Here is a 23,048-nt window from a genome sequence, read left to right as displayed (position 1 = left end):
ACTGACTAAATTTGTACTACAGACCCTGGTGAAGTAACTACATTAGGCTTTTCCAAAGGGAAAATCGACTCCCTTAATTCAAAACACTTTTGATGCCATTTTATTTCAATATAATTTTCGTCGCGGATTTACAAACAAAGGGTCAAGTGTCATTTGGGGGGGGGGGGGGGGGGGGGGGGGGTGGGAGAGAAGCAGAAATAAAGGAAAACATAATCAAACCCCCCCCCTCCCCCCTTTCCCCCCCCCCCCCCCCCCAAAAAAAAAAAAATAAAATAAAATTAATTAATATATAAACAATTTAACAACCCCCCCCCCCCCCCCCCCCCCCCCTCACAGACTACTAGGAGTCCTGTATTATCTATGCGCCCCCCCCCCCTCTGCCAAAAAAAAAAAAAAGAAGTAAACCACCAAAAGAGCACCAACGAGATTTATAAACAAAACAAAACAAAACACGGAAACCGTGTTATATTAAAGGATTCCTAATAATAATATTATGACTCACGTTAGTTTTCGTCCATTGTTGTCGCGTGACATTGCCATCACTTTTTCAATGATTACTTCCGTAACAATTGAAGGACTTAATCCCAGAATCCCAGAGAAAGGGGAAGGGGGTTGGGGGGGGGGGGGGAGGTATGGAGTGTGTGTGTGTGTGTGAGAGAGCGAGATAAATAGATAAATAGAGAGAGAGAGAGAGAGAGAGAGAGAGAGAGAGAGAGAGAGAGAGAGAGAGAGAGAGAGAGAGAGAGAGATGTCTCTTTAACTCTGGGTATTTTGTGCACTGTACAATCATTTAATTTATTCTTGAACACGCATCATTAAGACAATTTGAAAGAGGGTAGATCAACACAGCGGTGCAACAGCTCTTCAATAATACTGAAAAAAAGGTGAAAATGTAAAGATTGAGGGTTGAAGCAGTATAAACAATAGACGTTTCGGGTGTAAACCCTTAATAATAATAATAATAATAATAATAATAATAATAATAATAATAATAATAATAATAATAATAATAATAATAATAATAATAATAATAAGCGTATTTCTATAGGTTTGTCAGCAAAAAAATTAAATAGAGGAACGTTGAAAACAAACAAAATGAAGTCATAGTTGTAGCGTACGTGTCCTTTGGTGTATGCTCATTTTATCCCCCTTTATCCTCGCACCATTCCTTTCGCGTTGTTAGCAGAAGGAGGTGGAGGGGGAAGAGGAAGGAGGGGGGGGGGGTTTGAATGTTACACAAATCAATTATTGGAGGGTTGTTTTTTTTTATTTTTATTTTTATTTTTATTTTTTGTCTGACCTCTTTCTTGTACTTATTATATCTCTGTTATAGTGTTATTATCATCGGCTTATAAAACAATACACTTTAACGCTGAACCTAAAACGCATTGTATAACTAAGAAATCCAACTGAAATGTTTGCTTGGTGTCGTTAATCCCCGCTTTGCAAGTTCCTCGTCTTCATATTTTTTCCCCCATAACTAGTGTTCGAGTTCTCCAGGAAGAATGATATAAGAGAGCGATCTTGATATCTTGCTATATTATAACAATCCAAGCTGATTTATCACTCAAAGTGTTGAATATTTGTATGAGCTTTGTCATTTTTATCATTTAATTCGTAGATATACCATACGCCATAATATACATCGCAGACAATGCGTTTTCATGTAAATTCAGCCATTGCTTCCTTATCGTCGTGATATCGATCACAAAGTAATGACAAAAAAAAAAAAAAAAATGAATATGAATATAACAGCTTCAAACAAGAACAAAATACCATACACGGAACGTTTCGGGCTGAAAACCCTTCTTCAGCCAACAACAAAAAATAAACAATAAAGACATAAATATATTACTAAATTCCAGATAGACGACAGAGATATTTTTTAGGTCCTCTCTGTTGAAAAATCTAGAAGGTTTACTTTCCAAGATTATTCTACAGAGAGGACCTAAATTTATCTCGACTATCTGGAATTTAGTAATGTATTTATGTCTTTGTTTTTTTTTTTGTTATTGGCTGAAGAAGGGGTTTGAGCCCGAAACGTTCCGTGTTTGGTATTGTTTTTCTTTTTTGAAGCTGTTATTTTCATTTTTGTTTATTACTTTTTACAGTCCACAGCTTCTAGCAGCCTAGTATCACAAAGAAATGACAATGGCTTTAGTGCAGCTGCGTCTATAAGATGATTTGTGATAAGCCATCGTTTACCTGCTTATCGTACGATATTCTATCAAGGTTGAACCGAGTCGATCTCCGGTATGAGTGTGGTAGTTGACAACATGCGGATCTGAGAATAGCGACAAGAGGTGCCAAAGTATTGATCCGCCTTGTTATAATTTGGCCCCATCCACGTTACCGCCTGCTTCCTGTCAATTGGTTTGTTGGCCATTTGAGGATGATCGCACAGGGCATCGACACCTCTGACCCCCAGGGGATATGTGGCAGTTGGACTGAAACGGGTGGGTGGGACGACTATATCTTGTTGAACTAGCATCGTTCGTGTTTAAGTCACGGAGTGAGTTATCTTCCATGACACCGTTTGTGTATAATAGATTAGAAATAATTTGCTTAACTGGATGGGCAGGAGGTCAATTGTGTCTTCTATCCTCTTATCTCTGTTTTTTGGGTTGGTTTCTCTTTTCTTGTAATGGAATTGCTTGTTTTAGTCCTGACCCTTGCTGGAGTTCTTAGCAGGAAGGGAAACAGTCAATTGTTTAGTATTAGTTTTGGAGATCATTTTTTCCTCTTGCAAATCTCTGCTGTGTATTTTCTGTTTTAGATATATTCTGTAAACATTCCTCTCAGTAGGATCCTGTGGTACTGTTTGGATGAGATTTTTAAGTGATCTCAAACTTAGTAGATTGATTGTATTCTCTTAGAATCTACATCTGTTCCCTATTTGAACCAATTTCCCTTTGTCTTATTATTCTGTGCCTTATTTGTAATTCTATTATTGTTTTGACCATCCCATTTTATTCCTATTACTGGCGCTGATATATCCTAAATTGTGTAAAATCGTAAAATGTAAGAAAGCCCTTGAAAACAAACAAAACAAAGAATTAAAGTAAAAGCATAGGACGTACATATGCAAGTCTTCTTGTTAAAATAAACCAACAGCTAATTTAGTGAATATCGCCACTACTACTTAACGTGCCCGTGGAACACGAATATGTCTCAAAACCATAATATCTAATAGATATTATTATTTGTCCTCATTTCCTCAGCTGTTGTTTATCTGTTTGTTTGTTATTTGATTGTTTGTTGTTTTTCTCTCTCTCCAAATTTAGAATGTTAATTTACCATCGATTTTTGTTTTCACCTCATTGTCTTTGACATGGCTATTGCGATAGGTTTTCTGATACAACAAATTTCTAGTAACTATTAAAACATATAGACCAATTCCCTGTCTTAAATTACGGGTATTATTTTTATCGATTGCTAAATTTAAGCCTGTCCTGTAGATACGTTTATCTCTTTCTATCAACCCCGAGATTTACCGAGCTTACCGACCTCGACCGCCGTCTTATTGACCAATAGCCCCGAGACAATATATCTCTTTGACTAACAAGCAAGGAAAGACGAAGACAAAGTACACATTACTTCGTTACCAATACTTTCCTTTTTTTTTCCCCCCATATCATCCATTTTCTTCTAATTGTTGCGCTGTATTATATTAATTGGAATTTCTTTAGTATAAAAAAAGACAAAAACAACCCCCCCCCCCCCAAATCCCCTTATTAAAAAACAAAAACAAAACAAACAAAAAAACAACCTTGATGGATCATTTTTGTATAATAAAACTGCATTTCGATCCCAGTGTTTGTTAGAAAATCATTTTGTCTTGTACCTCGGTCAAGTTTAACTCACGAATGAACTCCCCTCCCTCCTCTCTCTCAAAAAAAAAAGGAGGGGGGGGGATGCATAAAATCAATCCCCGTTTGTTCAATTGTGTTTGGCAGCTTGGTCTCAGTGATTGGTCCATTTCGTGGAGTGTCTTTAAGCAGGGGAAGTAATCTGTTTGATAAGAGGTACTCAACGTATCATCATGCCTCTTCGCGTCCAGGATGGATCGCTTGGCAGTTGGATTGATGCTGCTAGTGTTGACTGAGTCCACACCCATGGAACAGGCATGCCGTTCAATTGATGTTTCGACTTAATCGAGGCATTAATAGGGGAGCACGGAACATAGTCGTTTGTATCGATTCGTGACCATGATGAACTTTTATTGTGTCTTTAGAGAGTTCAGACTCTCTCTCTCTCTCTCTCTCTCTCTCTCTCTCTCTCTCTCTCTCTCTCTCTCTCTATCCCCCCCCCACTGTGTGTTTATGTGTATGTGTATATGTGTGTGTGTGTGTATAAGTATCAGATGTTTCTAAAGACAAAACTGTGTTTATATTTTAATCATGGTGTATCTTTTATTTATTTGTTGAACAGATTCCGAAGATGATGAATTCGTTGATGCATTTGAACATCAGGTGGAAGAGAGAACCTTTGCTGTAGCCCTGCCTCCCGTCAATGCAGACACCATGCACAGGTACAAATTTGATTTTATATTTTTAAAAAGAATATTGCTACTTTTTCATATTTCTTTCATTTATTCACCGTGTTTGCCCGTTAAAAAAAATGATTACATTTCCTACTTAGCTACCATATTTTTTAAAATATAAGAAAATTAAAAAACAAAAAAAAGCAAACAACAACCACCCCCAACCCCCCCCCCCCCACCCCACCCACCCAAAAAAATCAACAAAAAACAACAAACAAAAATTAAACAAAAAAAACAACAAAAAAACTTGAGTGTTCATATAACACAAATCCACTAAACGTGCTCAAAACTCTTTAAGGGGTCCTTATCCAACAGCAACACTTAGCATGTCAGATGAGACATGATGCCCGTTTATTTTTATTGTTCGACAGAAACAATGCTGTTAAAAGCCATGTAATACTCATTGTGCACCTGAATATGGTGAGAGAATGTGAGTAAAGAGCCTTTTCTTAGGACTCAACCTTGTGCTGCTCTGAGCAGAACTCGACCCCAGGACCTTTTTACTGAAGGCGACTGTCGTACCACTAGACTACATCGCCGCACAGGAAAAGACAGAAGCAGTTCAATAGTTTTAATTAGACCTGTAAATTCTCAGTCAATTAACTGAAATCAGTCAATTCGTCAAATTCAAATATTTTTAAAAAGGGAAGAAAGAAATGAATAAAGAAAGAATTCATGAATCGTAGTCGATTGACTGTAAAGTTAACTAGGAATGTTCCACAGCCCCACGCATAGCTCATGGGCCGTTTATATTAATGATGGATATATATTGCCAAGGCTAAGCGACGCTTTTTAGAATTGCCGTGTCTGAACACACCCCAGTGTATTTTCACACAGCCTTCGTGAAATTATTTTTTCACTTTCGAAACCTGTCGTAGCCAATTTTAACTGAGCCGCCGAGCGATAAATTTCACTGTTTCGTCTAAGCCAAAATTGACCACATTTACTTGAAGGACAGGAAAAGTATGAGAAAGAAAAATTCGAAACACTGGAAGTTCGTTATGTAGACACCTTCAAATCGAAAGTGAAATGATTGCTACAAGCACATCTCGATTACCTCATGTTGTAAACAAACTGGTTGACCGTTTCTAAGTTTCTTCACTGATTGGGTACCTAATTACAAAGAACAATGGTAAGTAGCCTAATTAATTCCCTTGCAATTTAGTTTTCTGCCATTGCTTTGCTCAAGTGAGCTTGCTGTTTACCTTTCATTTTGATTCTTTGGATTTTACCGCTACGACGAATTACGAAGAGTTTCAGTTTCAGTCAATTTTTATAGAGCTCATTTACAGGTCTATTTAATTCAGCGATTTGGTTAAATACAGGTTTTCCTAAACATGAACTTTCATGAACAGATAATCAAACTAATGATTGAACAAAGCTGCTAATGCTCCTGAAGTTATCCTGTTTGTTTCTTTGTTTTTGCTTGATTTGGAGTTGTTGTTTTTTCTCTCTTTTTTGTTTTGATTTTTTTTGTTATTTTGTTTTTAATGGACATTAAGAAAAACCAGGATTAATAAAATCCCGGGTTTTTCCCTTCTTCTTGATGATCAAGAATGATACCAGAATCATTTTAGTACAAATATTCATATTTTTACAATGTAAAGGGAGGGTCAGACGCACTTGTGGCATTATAACATTCATGACTTTTAGTCTATCTAAAATCCTGTGCTTTTCTAAATAGTCTTAATTTCGTTTTTGCTATTGCTGAATTGATCAAATAGTGTTACAAGTGCCGTAAAAACCTTTAAAAAAATAAATCAACAAAATGACAATACTTTTATTTTAATGGAGGGATTTGAACAGCCACATAACACGCAAAGGGGCAACCAGTGATTTAGACCTGCAAATTCTCAGTCAATTAACTGAAATCAGTCAATTTTAAATATTTTAAAAAAGGAAAGAAAGAAATGAAGAGAGAAAGAATTCATGAATCGTATTCGAATGGCCGTAAAGTAATTAGGAATGTTCCACAGCGCTACGCATAGCTCATGGGCCGTTTGTATTAATGATAGATATATTGCCAAGGCTAAGTGACAATTTTTAGAATTGCCGTGTCTGAAGTGATTTAAAGTATCATGTCAATCTGTTAAGCAATGCTAGATACGTGATCAGATCATTTAAAGAAGAAAAAAAAAGTAATTTATTTTTAAAACAACAATCATTGAGGTTGATACGTGTGACAAACATTAAAAGGAATCAGCTGTCATCGTTTTCATATCGAGGTTTGACATAATCATTAGGCATGTGAGTGGGTGTAAGCTCGAACACAGTGTGTGTGTGTTTGTGTGTTTGTGTGTGTGCGTGCGTTTGTATGTGTGTGCGTGTGTGTATTTATATGTGCATGGCATAAATACTCACATCTCTTGAATTTTTGTATGCACATTAGGATTAATATGGTATTTATTGTTACTTTAATTCATTTATTCATTAATTCATTCATTCATCTGTTTATTTGTTTTTGTTTATTATATATATATATATATATATATATATATATATATATATATATATATATATATTATATATATATATATATATATATATATATATATATATATATATTATATATATATTTTTTTTTTTTTTTTTTTTTTTTTTATTTGTTTATTCAAAAACATAATAAACATTAACAATTCACATTTTCAAAGATTCATCATGTCCGGTATACTTCAAAATGCTTCGAGTATAGTTTTATTATTGTACTGTTTATAAATATTGTTTTAATGATTATTTATACGAGTTATTTAATTACATATATATATATATATCATTTGTCATTAGTTTTCTCATCAACTATAGTTATAGTCTTTCATCCCAGTAGTTTTGTAAATCTGAATCTTGTCGGGGAATATTAATTGGGAAGCCAATGGCCATTTTTATGGCCCTACGCAGAAACCTGATAATCTACTTTGTAATACAATTGAGAAATTTGAACATGAATTTCACGAAAACAAGGTTTGTAATGGCTTTTTAAAATTTTTTTTTGTTTTTTTTTTAGATTTTAAAAAGAGACTTTTAAAAAAAATGTAAAATATTCAAATTTGAAAAATGTTGTAAAGAAAATATTCATTAACTCTCTCCTTACCAGCCATTTTCAGGATCTTCCTCAAAACTTCACACCCAACTAACACAAAAATATATTTTATATCACTCAATCACAATAGCAGTAAGTTCTTGCGATACATTAATTACTTACGCAAAACATGCTCTACAACACAATGTTAATTTTCTTTAAATTTTATGATGTACAAGAGAAATTTGAATAAGAAAAATGTTGGTTGTATTGTAACGAATGTGACGATTATCCTATAGTAGGTAAGGAGAGGGTTTATAAAAGAAAAGAAAATGGGTTATAAGTTTAATACGTGACTTAAAGATTTCCTTGCCTCATTGACACAAAGCAATATTTATCTGGCCAGAAGAACTGACAGCATGGAGAGCTACCCAGACTTGTCCAGTGAGTCCGAGTCTGAGAGCAGTCTGAACGAGGCAAAGGTTTACACTACCAAAACCTCACCCCGACGGATATCGGTAAGCAATATGCTTGTATGGTTGTTTTATTGTCTTGGTCTGTAATGTAATAGCATTTAAAGGAAGAAATTACTTCCGCTTCAGGGATTTCAGACTCATAGAGTTTATCCCAGTTTCTATAGCTTGAAACGAATAATAGCAATTGCTTGCTACCCTTTGGATGGGATGCTAGTCTATCTAAAGTACTTTCTGCCAGATCTAACAGATCCAGTTACGCTATCACGGCTGGATGGGGGCTAGGGAAAAAAATATATCTCGACTGTCCCCTAGATTGATCACAGTCTCTTTGTGTGTAAAGTGAGTGCTCTAGCAACTGAGCTATCGGGACCCCCCTAGCTTCAGGAATAGGGATTGTGGAAACTTGTTTTCATCCCCCAATGCTGTTTTGCATTAAGATTCCTTATAATTCATAGCTAGAAAATGTTTCGTCAATAGCCTACTGAATTGCAATGTTTTCTCCTTAAACTGAATGTGGAAATATTAATACATGAGGAAAAATAATTATTAACTTGAAATAGGGGTTTGTAAGGGGTTTTCCCATCCTCTTCAGTTCTTCTAACTCCCCTCTTTTGCAATTTGTAAAATGAATACCTGGTCATTAACAGCGTTGTCTCTGTCCGAAAATATTGTAACATCGCCTAAGAGCTGTCATGTCCCATCCTAAACGTTAAATGTTGCTGTTGGCCAGGGACCCTTTGTAAAGCGCTTTTAGCATGTTTACTGGATATTGCGCTATATAAATGCTCAAGTTTTTAGTTTTTTTGGGTTTTTTTTTGTTCTTTTTTTCTAACTCCCCTCTTTTTCAATTTGTTGAAATATTTATTTCAAACTATAGCTTTAAGTTCAGAATTAACATCTTGATATTCCCTTTTCCTCATCATCCCTTACAGGGTTCCCAAAGACTTGAGCACCACCGGACATCAAGTAGTGACAAGATCCGCCTTCCCAAATCCATATCCACAGATTCCAGTCAGTCCATCACATCCGACATGACTGTAGCTACCAGCAGGAAGAGACGAAGACGCATTCAAGAGAAACCCAACATTAGTCTCAACCTCTGGAGCTTTATGAAGAATGCCATAGGGAAGGAGTTGTCCAAAATACCTATGCCGGTAATAAGACAAGCAATATAAATGTTACAGAATATTGGATCAAAGGGGTATTGATATTGATGAGTTTGATTTAGAAGAAAACTAATGTCATTTTTTTAGGCTTGATATCGAAATTATCCCATTCTATTGTGATTAAACATAATTATTCATTATTAATAGACAATTGTTTTGCCTTATGTGAAACTGAAGCACCAAGAGGATAAATAAGTAATATACAATTGAAGAATGGGGATTGGTGTTTTGGGGAGGGGGGAATGATTTGAAAGTGCCTTAAGTTAGGATTGAACGTGGGATGCTCAGTTCCAGCGAAATACTATATATCCACTTATGTCTCCCTCCCATATCTCAATGGGGCAATGAATAATATTGAATTGTTACATTTTGCTTTATAGAGGCTGTTAGGTTACTATAAGAAAATCGTGGCTTTTTTAAAAATGACAAATTTTGTTGTTAATGCTTCATAAATTGAGGATCCCTATAGCTGGTGTAATAGAGCAACTTAATCCCAGCTTCACAGTTTTTAGGGGTTGTATTTTGCTAATGCTGAGTCTAATAGATCTGACAGAGAGTACTTTGCTATAGACTTCTGACTCGTTCAAATGATATAAAGCAATCGTTACTATCTGTTTAATGCTACAGAAACAGTAATAATATCAGGCTCCATGGACCATAATATGGTTCTAATGGGCAACATTCTCATGATTAGTTTGCTTAAATATTAGTCAGCGTATACTCCCCTCTGCTATTGATTAGACAAAGATAAGAATCAAGATGATAATTGTAAAGAGAAATTCTTTTTTTTTTTTTCCTTCCACACTAAAGGTGAATTTTAGTGAGCCCCTGTCGATGCTTCAGAGAATCATGGAGGAGTTTGAGTATTCTGAAATCCTGCACAATGCAGCCAAATGTCAGGACTCCTGTGAACAGATGGCTTATGTGGCAGCATTTACCACGTCTGCCTATGCCACAACCCTGTTCCGATCCACTAAACCATTCAATCCGTTGTTGGGAGAAACCTACGAGTTTGATCGTATGGAAGACCTTGGTTGGAGGGGAATTTCAGAACAGGTTAGTCGTTGTATATGTTAGAAAACTTAAATCAGTTTCCATTCTTAGATCAAAGCATTAGATCAGATTGTTTGGAGATTAATACACTTTAACAGTCATGACGTCACTTCCCTCGTAATGACGCATGGTAACTTAGCTCTAAACTATCGGAACAATGGCGTACACCCTTATAAAATATTTCTCAGACGAGCATAAAAGTGTATCCAGAGGAGAAAAACATTATAAATATGATCATGTTTTGACTTTTATACATTTTGATCACAAGACATATGAAAAGTTCTAGCCAGCATGAAGAATAAAAAGTACAGATTTTATTTGTTTGTGATGGCCGCCGTTGCGGGCGATGTGACATCAGACTATTGAATCCAATTGGAGGGTTCGTAATTCATACTGCTTTTGTTAGATGTGTGCAGTAATACTTGATTTTGTTCTCAGCAGCAAAATGTGACAAGATTAGCAATTCTATGATAATTATATCTATACCAATGGAGCAGTCGTAATTCACAGCTTATGTAAAGGTTGTCTCAAAAACAACGGATCTCTCCTTATCGCCAGTTGAAAAATTTATAACTGCTCCTACTGGTTTGCTAATCCCAAGTTATTTAAGATTTATCACAATTTAATAAGAGTCAAGTGAGCGAAAATATAATACATGTAGTCAATCAAACTTCTTAATAAACCTATCAAGAAATGCATTGGAAGAGATCAATTCAATTAAAAAGAGGTGCAGATATAATTTATGTATGGATGAAAAAGCGTGATCATGTGAATGAAGTGCCTATGAAAAATATAATTGGCCCATAGAGAGAATATAGCAAGTCATGATGATATCTGATCTACACAGTAACAACAGAAGACAAACAGTGACCAGATCATTGGTGTTTGATACAGAATAAAAGGCAGATTCAGCTACTGCTATTTATTAAAAAATTATATTCATTTATAGATTTTTAAAGAATAAGTATTACATGTAGGATAAAAATCTAACCAGGGTTTCAAAAGTGTAAAAAGAATTATCTTAACAAAACAGAAGTGACAGATGAATAGTCGGTATAGAGAATATATAGGTGTCCAGGAAAATATATTTGAGAACGAATACTTAGAATTAAGATTATTATAAAAATTTAGTCATTTCAACTCTTTTCATTAAAAAAAAAATTCTAATAATCTTTTTTTTAGGCACTATTAGATCCTGACTGATGGATGTTTCTTAAATGCATGATATATATTTGTTACTAGGTATCCCACCATCCCCCATCCCTAGCTATGCACATTGAGGGCAAGGAGTGGGCAGCTTGGCAAGAATTTACCATGACAACCAAATTCAGAGGCCGATATCTACAGATTGTGCCCATGGGTAAGTAACCTTTAAAATATCGAGGCCAGGGAAAAACATTTCCTATAATAGGAATGGATTTGTCACAGATTGTGTCCTTTTTGTTATGTTCAATACAATGAACACTATGATAAGATCTTATATTAAAACAAGTCAAAAGGCTTGATGATACAGTAGAGCATGACCATAGCGGCACCCGCTACAGCGGGACCATCGCTACAACGGGACCTTACACAAACCCCGCTTTTTTTAACTATTGGTTAGAATCAGCGTGGGTGCGCAACTGGATGCGCGGGTTGACGGAGGTAGGAAACAATAACAAACCCACATGGTTGCCATTACCTCCACCATCATTCTCGCTCACGGTTTGTGGAAAGCACTTCATTACAGGCACGTAATAGTGAATCTAGTTTTTGTTTTGAACATTTCTATTATTATTCTTTGTAAATTGACCCATATTAAAAGAAACATACAAACAAAACAGGCATGACCAGTCACTAACAATGCCGTGTAGTGTGTAGACAGTAACACAGTACGGTGAACATGACTGACACAGGGATCGGAATGTCGGAACCCATGAGTCGTTCGCAACTCTGCCTCACGTATTCATTTAATCAGTCAATTTAATTTTTATTAAGCTTGCGTAAAACATACAAACAAAAAAGACATGACCAGTCACTAACAATGCAGTGTAGTGTGTAGACAGTAACACGGTACGGTGAACATGAATGACACTGGGATCGGAATGTCGGAACCCAGTAGCCGTTCGCAACTCAGCCTCGCGTACTCATTTAATCAGTCAATTTAAATTTCATTTAGCTTGCCTATTCTTCAAGTTTATGTTATATTCACTTTTTCTATTTAAAAAGGGTAATCCAAACAGACCATAAAAACGATTTTATAATAAGCCGACTTCAACTTCCATCACTTACGACACAAACTTATTTTGGGTGGTTTTTTTAACAAAACCGTTTGACTCAAACTAAAGCTTCGGCATTGGATAAGGAGCGAGGTCCCTGTTGCCATCTTGCTTAGTTTATACAGAGACTGGGTTGCCAGCTTGGCTGTTCTTGATAAATAGTAGTAAATAGCACAACCTTGTGCAATGAGAGATAGAGAGAGAGAGATTTTGAACAAAAAACGAATATCTCTCTCTCTCTTACCCTCTCTCTCTCTCTCTCTCTTGCCCTCTCTCTCTCTCTCTCTCTCTCTCTCTCTCTCTCTCTCTCTCTCTCTCCTTCCCTCTCTCTCTCTCCTTCCCTCTCTCTCTCTCTTCCTATTTCATCTGTCACACCGTTTGACAATCTTCTTCACCTGGCTCACTTGTACTTGTAATATCGGGTGTAAGGTAAAATTTTGAACAATTATTATTATTTATAAAATGCAGAAACTTTGCAAATAAACCGATAGACTAGATATTAATTCGATTCGAAAAGTGGAACACAAAAGGAGAATTTGCGAATACCCGGTCCAGACATAAGCGTCATGGTCTTATTTATAAAGTGCAGAATCTTTGCAAATAAACGGATAAAATAGAGATTAATTCGATTCAAAAAGTTGAACACAAAAGCAGAATTTGCGAATGCCCGGTCCAGACATAAGTGTTATGGTCTTATTTATAAAATCTAGAAACTTTGAAAATAAACGGACAAGATAGAGATTCATTCGATTCGAAAAGTGGAACACAAAAGCAGAATTTGCGAATGCCCGGTCCAGACATAAGCGTTATGGTCTTATTTATAAAGTGCAGAAACTTTGCAAATAAACGGATAAGATAGAGATTCATTCGATTCGAAAAGTGGAACACAAAAGCAGAATTTGCGAATGCCCGGTCCAGACATAAGCGTTATGGTCTTATTTATAAAGTGCAGAAACTTTGCAAATAAACGGATAAGATAGAGATTCATTCGATTCGAAAAGTGGAACACAAAAGCAGAATTTGCGAATGCCCGGTCCAGACATAAGCGCTATGGTCTTATTTATAAAGTGCAGAATCTTTGCAAATAAACGGATAAAATAGAGATTAATTCGATTCGAAAAGTGGAACACAAAAGCAGAATTTGCGAATGCCCGGTCCAGACATAAGCGTTATGGTCTTATTAATAAAATGCAGAGACTTTGCAAATAAACGGATAGACTAGATATTAATTCGATTCGAAAAGTGGAACACAAAAGCAGAATTTGCGAATGCCCGGTCCAGACATAAGCGCTATGGTCTTATTTATAAAGTGCAGAAACTTTGCAAATAAACGGAAAAAAATAGAGATTAATTCTAATCGAACAGTGGAACACAAAGGCAGAATTTGCGAACAACCGGTCCAGACATAAGCGTTATGGTCTTATTTATAAAGTGCAGAAAATTTGCAAATAAATGGATAAGATAGAGATTAATTCGATTCGAAAAGTGGAACACAAAAGCAGAATTTGTGAATACCCGGTCCAGGCATAAGCGTCATGGTCTTGTTTAAATGAAACAATGCCATTTAAAAAAATATATGGTCAATGAGTAATTAAGCTAAATATGCGGAGTTCAAATAGATAACTTGATCTGTGAATTTTTTTTATAATTAGCTGTTTTTATTCTCCATCATTTAGGTTATGTGATTAAGTTTATAATTGAAATACAAACTTTATCTCACTTATCAATGTTTTGCAATAAAGGAGAGTGTGCGTGAACCTGAGCAAAGGAAATTATTTGAGAGAGTGATATTTATCATGCTTTTCAGTTTGTAGTTGAATTCTAGAATGGATTCTTTATAGTTCTCATTGATTGTATGTCAGTATGTCAGTCTTTAGGACACCAATTACCCTAATGCGGCCACAATTTACAATGTGACGGCCACAAGCCCGTTAAACGCAGAGTGGGGTATTGTTGTTTGCAAGTAATGCTATGGTTTTAATAGGATATCTGTCTCCTATTAAAATACATTCCTGTGTTGGATTTTGGATTAAATTCATGTCTTCTTCGGATTTTGGGATATTTAATTTTCATGGATTGTGATTGTGATTTTCAAGACTATTAATGTAAGTAAATGCCCAAATAGATATTTTTATTCATTTATTCTTTATTTATTTTTTTTAGTTTTGTTTTGTTTTGAAGCATTCATTATAAGAAATATTGTACATATGCACTTATACACCAAAGACTATATCCTTTCAACTGCTTATTATTATTATTATTATTATTATTATTATTATTATTATTATTATTATTATTATTATTATTATTATTATTTTAATAATAATAATAATAATAATAATAATAATAATAATAATAATAATAATAATAATTAATAATAATAAGTGCATTGAGTGAAATCCCAATCATGGTTGCCCAAATAAAACTGGCGCTAGAATCCCGACTACCTGTCTAAACGAATGTTGTTTGTACGATACATACTAACTACACGTTCAATATCGGGGGCAGAAAATATACGTTTGGTTTTATGAAATTAAAACAGTAGTCCCACATTGTTCTTTGATGTTATTTGTGGTTGCATTTGCTTTGAAACTTACACATTATATTGTGTTACATTGTTTACAAAATATTTCTGGTACTCGTATGCATGTGTAGTCAACGGACCACCGGTCAATCGTGTTCTTTATTATTTTATTATTAATTTTGGCTTGACATCTTACATATGTGAATTTGACAGGTTGTTATGGATGGTAATTATAACATTAAGTGATTTTTAAACATTTTTACGGCGTTTTAAATGTCTTTCTTGCATTCATTGCCGAGCACCTCCACTTTTCTGTTACTATTTTAACGATCAGCTGATTTTCTCTTGCCTCCCCTTTAATTTCGCGGACTTTTTTCAGAACGAGACGTGGGAGTGGCTATTCATTTACCTGTGCTTGGGTTTAGCGGGTCAAGGAAAGGTCCGAACTTGCTTACAGCGGGAAAAATTGAGCGAGCTGTCGGGCCAAGAATTTATCGATCGGCTAAATCTTTCACGCGCCGTGACTCAGCGAGTGACGTAGACTTGGCATTGTCTCTCTCTAACACACACGCCTCCGTCTGCCTTTGTCTCGCTCGTGTCTTCACTCACACCTCTCGTGTCTACCCGCACTTCTTTTGCCGCTCGCTCTATTTCTTTGTATGATTGTATGCGTTGACTGGTCAGTCTTGCGGTGATTAAAAGTTGGGCAACTTGATTTAACCCTCTCCTTACCAACTATAGGAAAATCGTCACATTCGTTATGATACAACTACAGTAACAGTTTTATTATTCAAATTTTTTTTGTACATTATAAAGTTTAAAGAAAATAAACAGTGTGTTGTAGAGAATGTTTTGCTAAAGAAACTATGTATCGCAAGAATTTTACTGCTGTTATGTCTGAGTGATAAGAAATATATTTTTGTGTGTGTTGGATGTGAAGTTTTGGGGAAAATCCTGAAAAAGGCTGGTAAGAAGAGGGTTAAAAGAGATGCGTTGCACAAGCTAACGCCGTGTGTAAAGCCCTTGGCCAATTAGAGAGAAGAGGCTTGTACGCACGCGGTGGTGTGTACATTTTAATCCAGATCAGCCCTATTGTGCCATTCCCTAGGACTATAGATGTCGCTGGCCATTCCTCATTCATTGCAATTGTTGCTGCTCAAGCATACGCATCACTCGCACTCGTTCGAATCGTATTATTTTTACTATTTTAGTACTCGTATCAAGAGAAATCCTGAGGAAACAATGGCTACCAAAGGAAAGAGGAAATGTTTCTCACTCGAATTGAAAGCTGAAATAATCAACGAAGTAGACAAGAAAAGGAAGACGAAATCGCAAATTTGCAGGGATTATGAGATCGTCACAAAGTCAAAGAAACAGTCAAGCATCAAGGCTTTCTTCAAGCCTGTTTAGAAAGACAACCATCAGGTGTGATTCCCCCAAGCCCATGAGACGTACTGGGAGGAAGGGGCACACTTTACAGTACAGTCCTTCCTGCCTAAACCTCAGACCCCCCCCCCCCCCCCCCCCCCCCCCCCCCCAAAAAAAAAATAAATAATAAAAATAAAAATAAAATAAAGACACACAAAAACAAAAACAAAAAAAAAAAAAAAAAAAAAACAAAAACAAAAAGTGAACCAAAGATAGTCCATTTCAAGGCTCATGGGTCACGTTAGTTTTATTGACATTCAAGGGAGGTAATCGTGTATATTTTTGGGACATTTTCCCCCGCTTTCCTATAGCGGGAACTTGCCTACAGCGGGATTTTTCTGCTGGGACCAAAAATCCCGCTATAGGCATGCTCTACTGTATTGAAAAAGAAAAAAAAACACAAATCATTATGTAAAATATTATAAAAAATAGCAAGCTTTATGCTGAGATACCAGTCCGTCTGTTTTATAATTAATTAGTCAGTCACTTGCATTTTCGTCGAAAATGCAACAGAGGGTCTGCAGAATACCAAACATTGAACAACCACATTAAATCCAAATGCATCGAGGCACACGAGAACTATCTAGACTGGAAATGCTGCGAAATCGAAAGAGAATACAAACCCAACCCCAACAAGCTCACCAAAGAATAAAAGAACTATCAGGGAAAAGGAAAAGCAAAGCAGCAGGAAGTTGTATCCAAAACAAACAAGGGGATCTGCTATTTGAAGAACAACATATAGAAAGCCGATGGGTAGAATACATAGGCGAACTGTACAATGATCCAAATAGAAATGAACCACCACTGAAATTCAAAGAACCATTAAGCGGTCCAAACATCACCAAAAGTGAAATTGAACATGCCATGGAACGAATGAGGGATGGTAAAGCAACAGGCCCTGATGAAATATCTGTAGAGGTATTAAAAAGCCTAGGAGATCTAGCAATTGATGAACTTCACATATTATTCAACAATATATACAATACTGGGAAAATTCCAGAAGATCTCTGTAACTCTATTTTCATAGCAATACCAAAGAAAGCAGGTGCAGTCAGATGCGAAAATTTTAGAACTATAAGTTTAATAAGCCACATCAACAAAATACTGTTGCGTATAATTATCAACAGGCTAAGGAATAAGATTAACCCCGAAATCGCAGAAGAACAATATGGATTCCAACCTGACAGAGGGACAAGGAACGCAATATACCTCCTCCGTGTTTTAAGTGAAAGAGCTATACAGGTTCAGACCCCACTATACCTCTGTTTTGTCGACTACAAAAAAGCTTTTGATAGAGTACGCCACGAAGAAATACTAAAACAACTGCACTCCATTGGCGCTGATGAGAAAGACCTCAGACTCATGCAAACATTATACTACACCCAGCAGGCATCTATCAAAATCGGAAACTCTACAGGAAATTCCATTCCTATTAAGAAAGGAGTCCGTCAAGGGTGTGTTGCCTCACCAGATCTGTTTAATCTATACCAAGAAACAATCATGAGGGGCATAAATAATATGGAGGGAATAAAAGTGGGAGGTCACAACATAAATAATATAAGATACGCAGACGATACGGTACTCATTGCAACATCAGAAATCCAACTTCAAAAGATTGTTGACAAAGTGGTAGTAGATAGTGAAGCCAAGGGAATGGAAGTGAATATCACCAAAACGGAATGCATGGTAATACAGAAAAACCCCGAAAACAACAACACCTGCAATATAACGATTCACGGCGAACAACTTACCAACGTAGAAAGTTTTAAGTACCTAGGTTCAATAGTGACAACAGATGGAAGATGTAACCGAGACATACGAGCAAGAATAACTCAAGCCAAACAGGCCTTCATGGACCTGGGAAACATTTTGAAAAACAAACAGATGTCGTTCGGGATTAGATTCCGAGTCTTGAAGTGCTACGTGTGGCCAATCTTGTTATACGGATGCGAAAGCTGGACTACAAATGCAGAAACACAAAAGAACATTGAAGCTTTTGAAATGTGGTGCTTGAGAAGGATGCAGAGAATATCGTATACTGCACACAAAACGAACGAAGAAGTGCTAAAACAAACATACCAACAAAGGAAACTAATGCCCTTAATAGTGGATCGACAACTATCCTTTTTCGGACACATAGTAAGGAAAGATAAGAAGGAATACCTGGCAAGTTGTGGAAAAATACCTGGTAAACGCGCCCGGGGGAGACAAAGAAAAACACTCATAGACCAACTGAAGGGCTTCACCAACCTAACAATCCAAGAGCTGTTTGAAAAAGCAAGAGACAGGGAGGAATGGAGAGAGATAATTCATGCAGTATCCGAAGCCTGGACCAGGCATGGAACCTAGAAGAAGAGAAGAGTCAGTCACTAGTCAAGGAATGGAAGCAACAACAAATGTACTCAGTGGAAATTCCATGAAACCTGTAGAAGTGAGGTGTCTCACTGGTTAGTATTGTAGTAATTCAAAGAATGAATGAAAGATTAAGACTATTATCATTCCTGAATGAACTAGGTTGGTTAATCATCTCAACTTGTCACTGATCTGATTATCAAAGTGTTGTATGTAAAGTACCATTCAAATTCATAACAAATCCCTCTTGACAGAGGTTCTGTTTGTTCAGTGAGACAAATGGGTAGACAATATTATATTCTTAATCCATTGCTTACTACTTATGCAACTGTTTTGAGTGGCACATTCGTAAATTGTTTTGTGCAGTTAGATTTGTCCCTAAATGTTAGAGGTAGATTAAGATGTCACAAGTCTGGATAAATGCACAGTGGACTATGGTAAATCTGAAAAATTGCTCATCAATTTGATGGCCGCTCAATTGGGAAGGCACTTAATTTGGACGATTTGTCGGCAACAAGCCTTTCCAATAAACCAACTGGGACTGTTTCAGTATTTTTTTCCACAAAATCATGGCATGCTATTTTTGGACGTTTCAGGCATAGCCCACTTACGATTCCACAAATCTGGCAACCACTATACGTGGCGCAAGGTGACGAGTACAGTGAACAACATCATTGTGGGCAAGTTGTGGGTGGACCATCACGGGGAGATGGACATCACCAACCATCATAATGGGGACAAGTGTCATCTGAAATACTCTGCCTACAGTTACTTTTCCAGGGATACACCTCGAAAGGTAGGAGAGAATTTTCTTCCATTGAGTTTATTATCATAATCAGAGTCATTAAGGGTTATTTTGGTCAAAAGACCTTTAAATATTTTTATTTAATTTTACAGATATAGATAATAATAATAATAATAATAATAATAATAATAATAATAATAATAATAATAATAATAATAATAATAATAATAATAATGTTATTATTATTATTATTATTATTATTATTATTATTATTATTATTATTATTATTATTATTATTATTATTATTATTATTATTATTATTATTATTATTATTATAATATAAATATATAATAGTTAATCCAAACAAAAGAAAAGATCAAATTGATACTTAGATATTAGGAGTACACAACATCGTTTATGCAAACAAAAGGTCAAATTGGTACATAAATGATTTTATTGTGACAGGTTTTTTTGATGACATTCCCGATTCTCCGTTGAGACATTTTAACGTTTATTTTGGTTTTAACAGTTATATAATTTTTCTTTCCAGTCTAAGGCTTTGGGCTATAAGATCAACCGTTTTGTTTTTGTTTAATGTTTGGAATAGAAACCACTCACTTTATTATCTCTGCACTTTCTCTTTTTTTTGGACCAATCACAATTAACCAGTAGATTTTTGACCAATCAAAACATGGACTTTGTGACATACCCTCACACGTGCTCGGACAAACATAGTTGGTTGTTTTTAAACAGTAACGTGAATGAAATCGACCTCTCTCTGATCATTGTTATTGTTTTCATACCGCCAAATGGGTGACTAGTTATCACACGATTTTCTTGATCAGATTATAAACGTTTAGGTTTAAACATAATTTTCTGTGTTGATTCTATTGATCAAGCGGTAGAACAGTGAGTATTTCACTTAAGCCATAGTAAAACATGTGTAGTTTGCTTTGTCTACCAATCAGCGTCATTGTTTACATTATGACGATTGTCCGAGAGGCGTGGTTATCTACCTGTGTATTGAATAATGATTGCAAAACAATAAAAGAAAGAAACAAAAACAAAAGCAAAAATAGAATTTCGATGAGCAATACAATTTGGAGAGTCAAAATTATTGATGTAAATATTACAACTGAGAAGTTAAAGTTTGAGTTTGTGAATAGATGGAAGATAGTAGATAGTATTTTAAAATATATTATTTGCTAATGCAGATAGAAAGAGATTAAATGCTGAATTTTGTTCCCTACCAGGTGACAGGTGTAGTGACAGATGTGGCAGGCAATGCCAAATGGGTGCTGACAGGCACCTGGGACCAGAAGATGGAGGCAGCTCAAATCATTCATGTTGAGGAATCAAACAAGGGAAAGCCAGTCTTTGAGACTGGCCCCCATAAAACTGTGTGGAAAGTCAGACCTCCTCCGTAAGTAAACTGAATAGATGTTGTATTTAAGAATGATTATCCAAAGAAGTTCAGAAGCAATAGATTGTCAATTTTCTCATCTTCATTTTTAGAATTCTCGAGAAAAGTCCTGATAGCTCAGTTGGTAGAGCACTCACTCACTTCACACGCAAAGGGACTGAGATCGATCCTGGGTGATGTCGAGATTTTTTTTTCTGAACCCCTTGTCCACCCAGCAGTGATTGGGTAGCTGGGTCTGTTAGATCTGGTGGAAAGTAGTTTGCGATAGACTAGCATCCTATCCAAAGGATAACAAGCAACTTCTATTGTCATCACTCTATAGAAACTGGAATAAACTCCAGCTCCATGGGCCTAATGACTCTGAAGGATTTCTTACATTACTAGTTTGTATCATATCGTATTGTATCCATTAAGATGCAAGAGTCGTTTTTGCCGTAAACCCAGATGTTTGAATAAATAAAAATATTAGAAGACAATGCTCAAATTCAAGGACTCGACTGTCCATTGAGTTCCGAGATATTGGAAGCCATTGTTTCCTAAAATGTTTTGTGTTTGTTTCTTGCTAAAAGCTGGACATTCCTCTAATATTCTTTAAAGTGTTAATTTAATACCATTACTTTAAATAATGCATTTCAGTCCCGGTGCTGAGCGTTTCTACTTCTTTAGCCAGTTGGCTATAGAGATGAATGAGCCAGAGGAGGGGGTTGCTCCAACAGACTCTCGTCTGAGGCCAGACCAGCGCCTGATGGAGGATGGGAAATGGGATGAGGCAAATAGATGCAAGTTGAAGCTGGAGGAAAAGCAGAGAGAGAAGCGAAAACAGCGGGAGGCTAATGCAGAAATAGCCAAATCAGAAGGTATTTTATTAATCCATTTAATAAATGATCTTGAATTTCAAGATTGATTTTCGTAAACAGGTGCATGCGTAAGCTACTCAAAATAAAATGGATGGTTAGAATTAAGAACGAAGAAGTATAGAAAATAACTTGATAGAAACCAGTGGGAGAGGAAATAGGAAGAAGATGATGGAGGTGGATTGGACACTCCCTTATAAAGAATGACTCCACTATAACAAAGAAAATATTGGACTGGAACACTCAGGGCAGAAGATCAAGAGGAAGGCCACAGGGAACATGGAGAAGAGTTAAAGAAGCTGATAAACAGAGAAGTGATAAAACATGAAACGAGATTTTTAAAAAGTTAGCTCAAGATAGAGAAGGATGGAAACTGTTTGTCTGTGGCCTATACCTTGACCCAGGGTGAAAAAGGCGATGATAATGATGAAGTCGAGATGAAAATAAGCAGTAAAGTGTTGTGTTTTGTTGGTAGTTTTTTGTTGTTGAATTTGTAATGGAGGCTGGTTAGCTTATTATTTTTATAATTATAAATTGATCTTGATCAAATCTAAGTACCTGGATGGGGTTCCTGACCTCCCATAGTGGCAGGGAGGTACTTGTTGTGTCTTCTATACCCCTCTATCTGTTTTGCAATTGCTTTCTGTCTTTGTCTTGGAATGAGATTACTTGGTTTTGTCCTGACCCTGGCCAGAGAACTTGGCTGGGAGGGAAACAGTCGAATGCTTAGTTATAGTTTTGGGGATGATATTTTATTTTCATTGTAAATCATCTCTCTGTTATTTTTTGTTATTTTAGGTGATCTCAAACTTAGTACTTTGATGGTGTGCTCTTGGACTCTACATCTGTTTCCTATTTGAACCAATTCTCCTTTGTCTTTCCTTTTCTTAGATGCTTTAATTGAAATTCTAGAACTTTTACTATCCCATTTTCTTTCTTTTTACTGAGCTGATATGACCTAAATGTTTTGCAAGCGTTGTAAAACCCTTTAAAAAAAAAATCTGAGTTCAATCTGAAGTTTTAAACTCTTGTCCAACCTGCGGGACCTGGTTTGTTGGGTTTGTTAAATCTACTTTTGCATCTATCCAGAGGATGGTAATCGATTTTTCTTTTGGGAACATTTGATGTATTCCTCTGAGTGGGGACTTGTGCTTGTGTCTGGATGAGACTTTAAGGTGTCTCAAACTTAGTACTTTGATGGTGTGCTCTT

At 36.0% G+C, this 23,048-nt stretch overlaps 1 protein-coding gene across 4 annotated transcripts in view; it reads left to right on the top strand.

Moving 5' to 3' along the window:
• The window catches only part of LOC144967309 (oxysterol-binding protein 1-like), an 86,443-nt gene that overhangs the window by 52,935 nt on the left and 10,460 nt on the right, over positions 1 to 23,048 (top strand). For 2 of the 4 annotated variants that reach the window (XR_013644349.1, XR_013644347.1), the window contains 8 exons: positions 4,432 to 4,531; positions 7,969 to 8,077; positions 8,968 to 9,189; positions 10,012 to 10,257; positions 11,497 to 11,614; positions 19,413 to 19,612; positions 20,815 to 20,984; positions 21,621 to 21,841. Coding sequence is in view for 1 of the 4 variants with exons in the window: in XM_078904384.1 (XP_078760510.1) it covers positions 4,432 to 4,531; positions 7,966 to 8,077; positions 8,968 to 9,189; positions 10,012 to 10,257; positions 11,497 to 11,614; positions 19,413 to 19,612; positions 20,815 to 20,984; positions 21,621 to 21,841 (1,389 nt within the window). In the remaining 3 variants the exon portion in view is untranslated. Of the gene's footprint in view, positions 1 to 4,431; positions 4,532 to 7,965; positions 8,078 to 8,967; positions 9,190 to 10,011; positions 10,258 to 11,496; positions 11,615 to 19,412; positions 19,613 to 20,814; positions 20,985 to 21,620; positions 21,842 to 23,048 lie in introns of all 4 variants that reach the window. The other 2 variants (XR_013644348.1, XM_078904384.1) reach the window with 1 other exon arrangement.

The sequence above is a fragment of the Berghia stephanieae genome, chromosome 3 (assembly GCF_034508935.2).
Source record: "Berghia stephanieae isolate SIO BIC M18660-M18661 chromosome 3, UCSD_Bste_1.3, whole genome shotgun sequence".
NCBI classification, from domain to species: Eukaryota; Metazoa; Mollusca; class Gastropoda; order Nudibranchia; family Aeolidiidae; genus Berghia; species Berghia stephanieae.
Note: the sequence above shows the minus strand (reverse complement) of the source record. Positions and strands in the feature narration are given on the sequence as shown.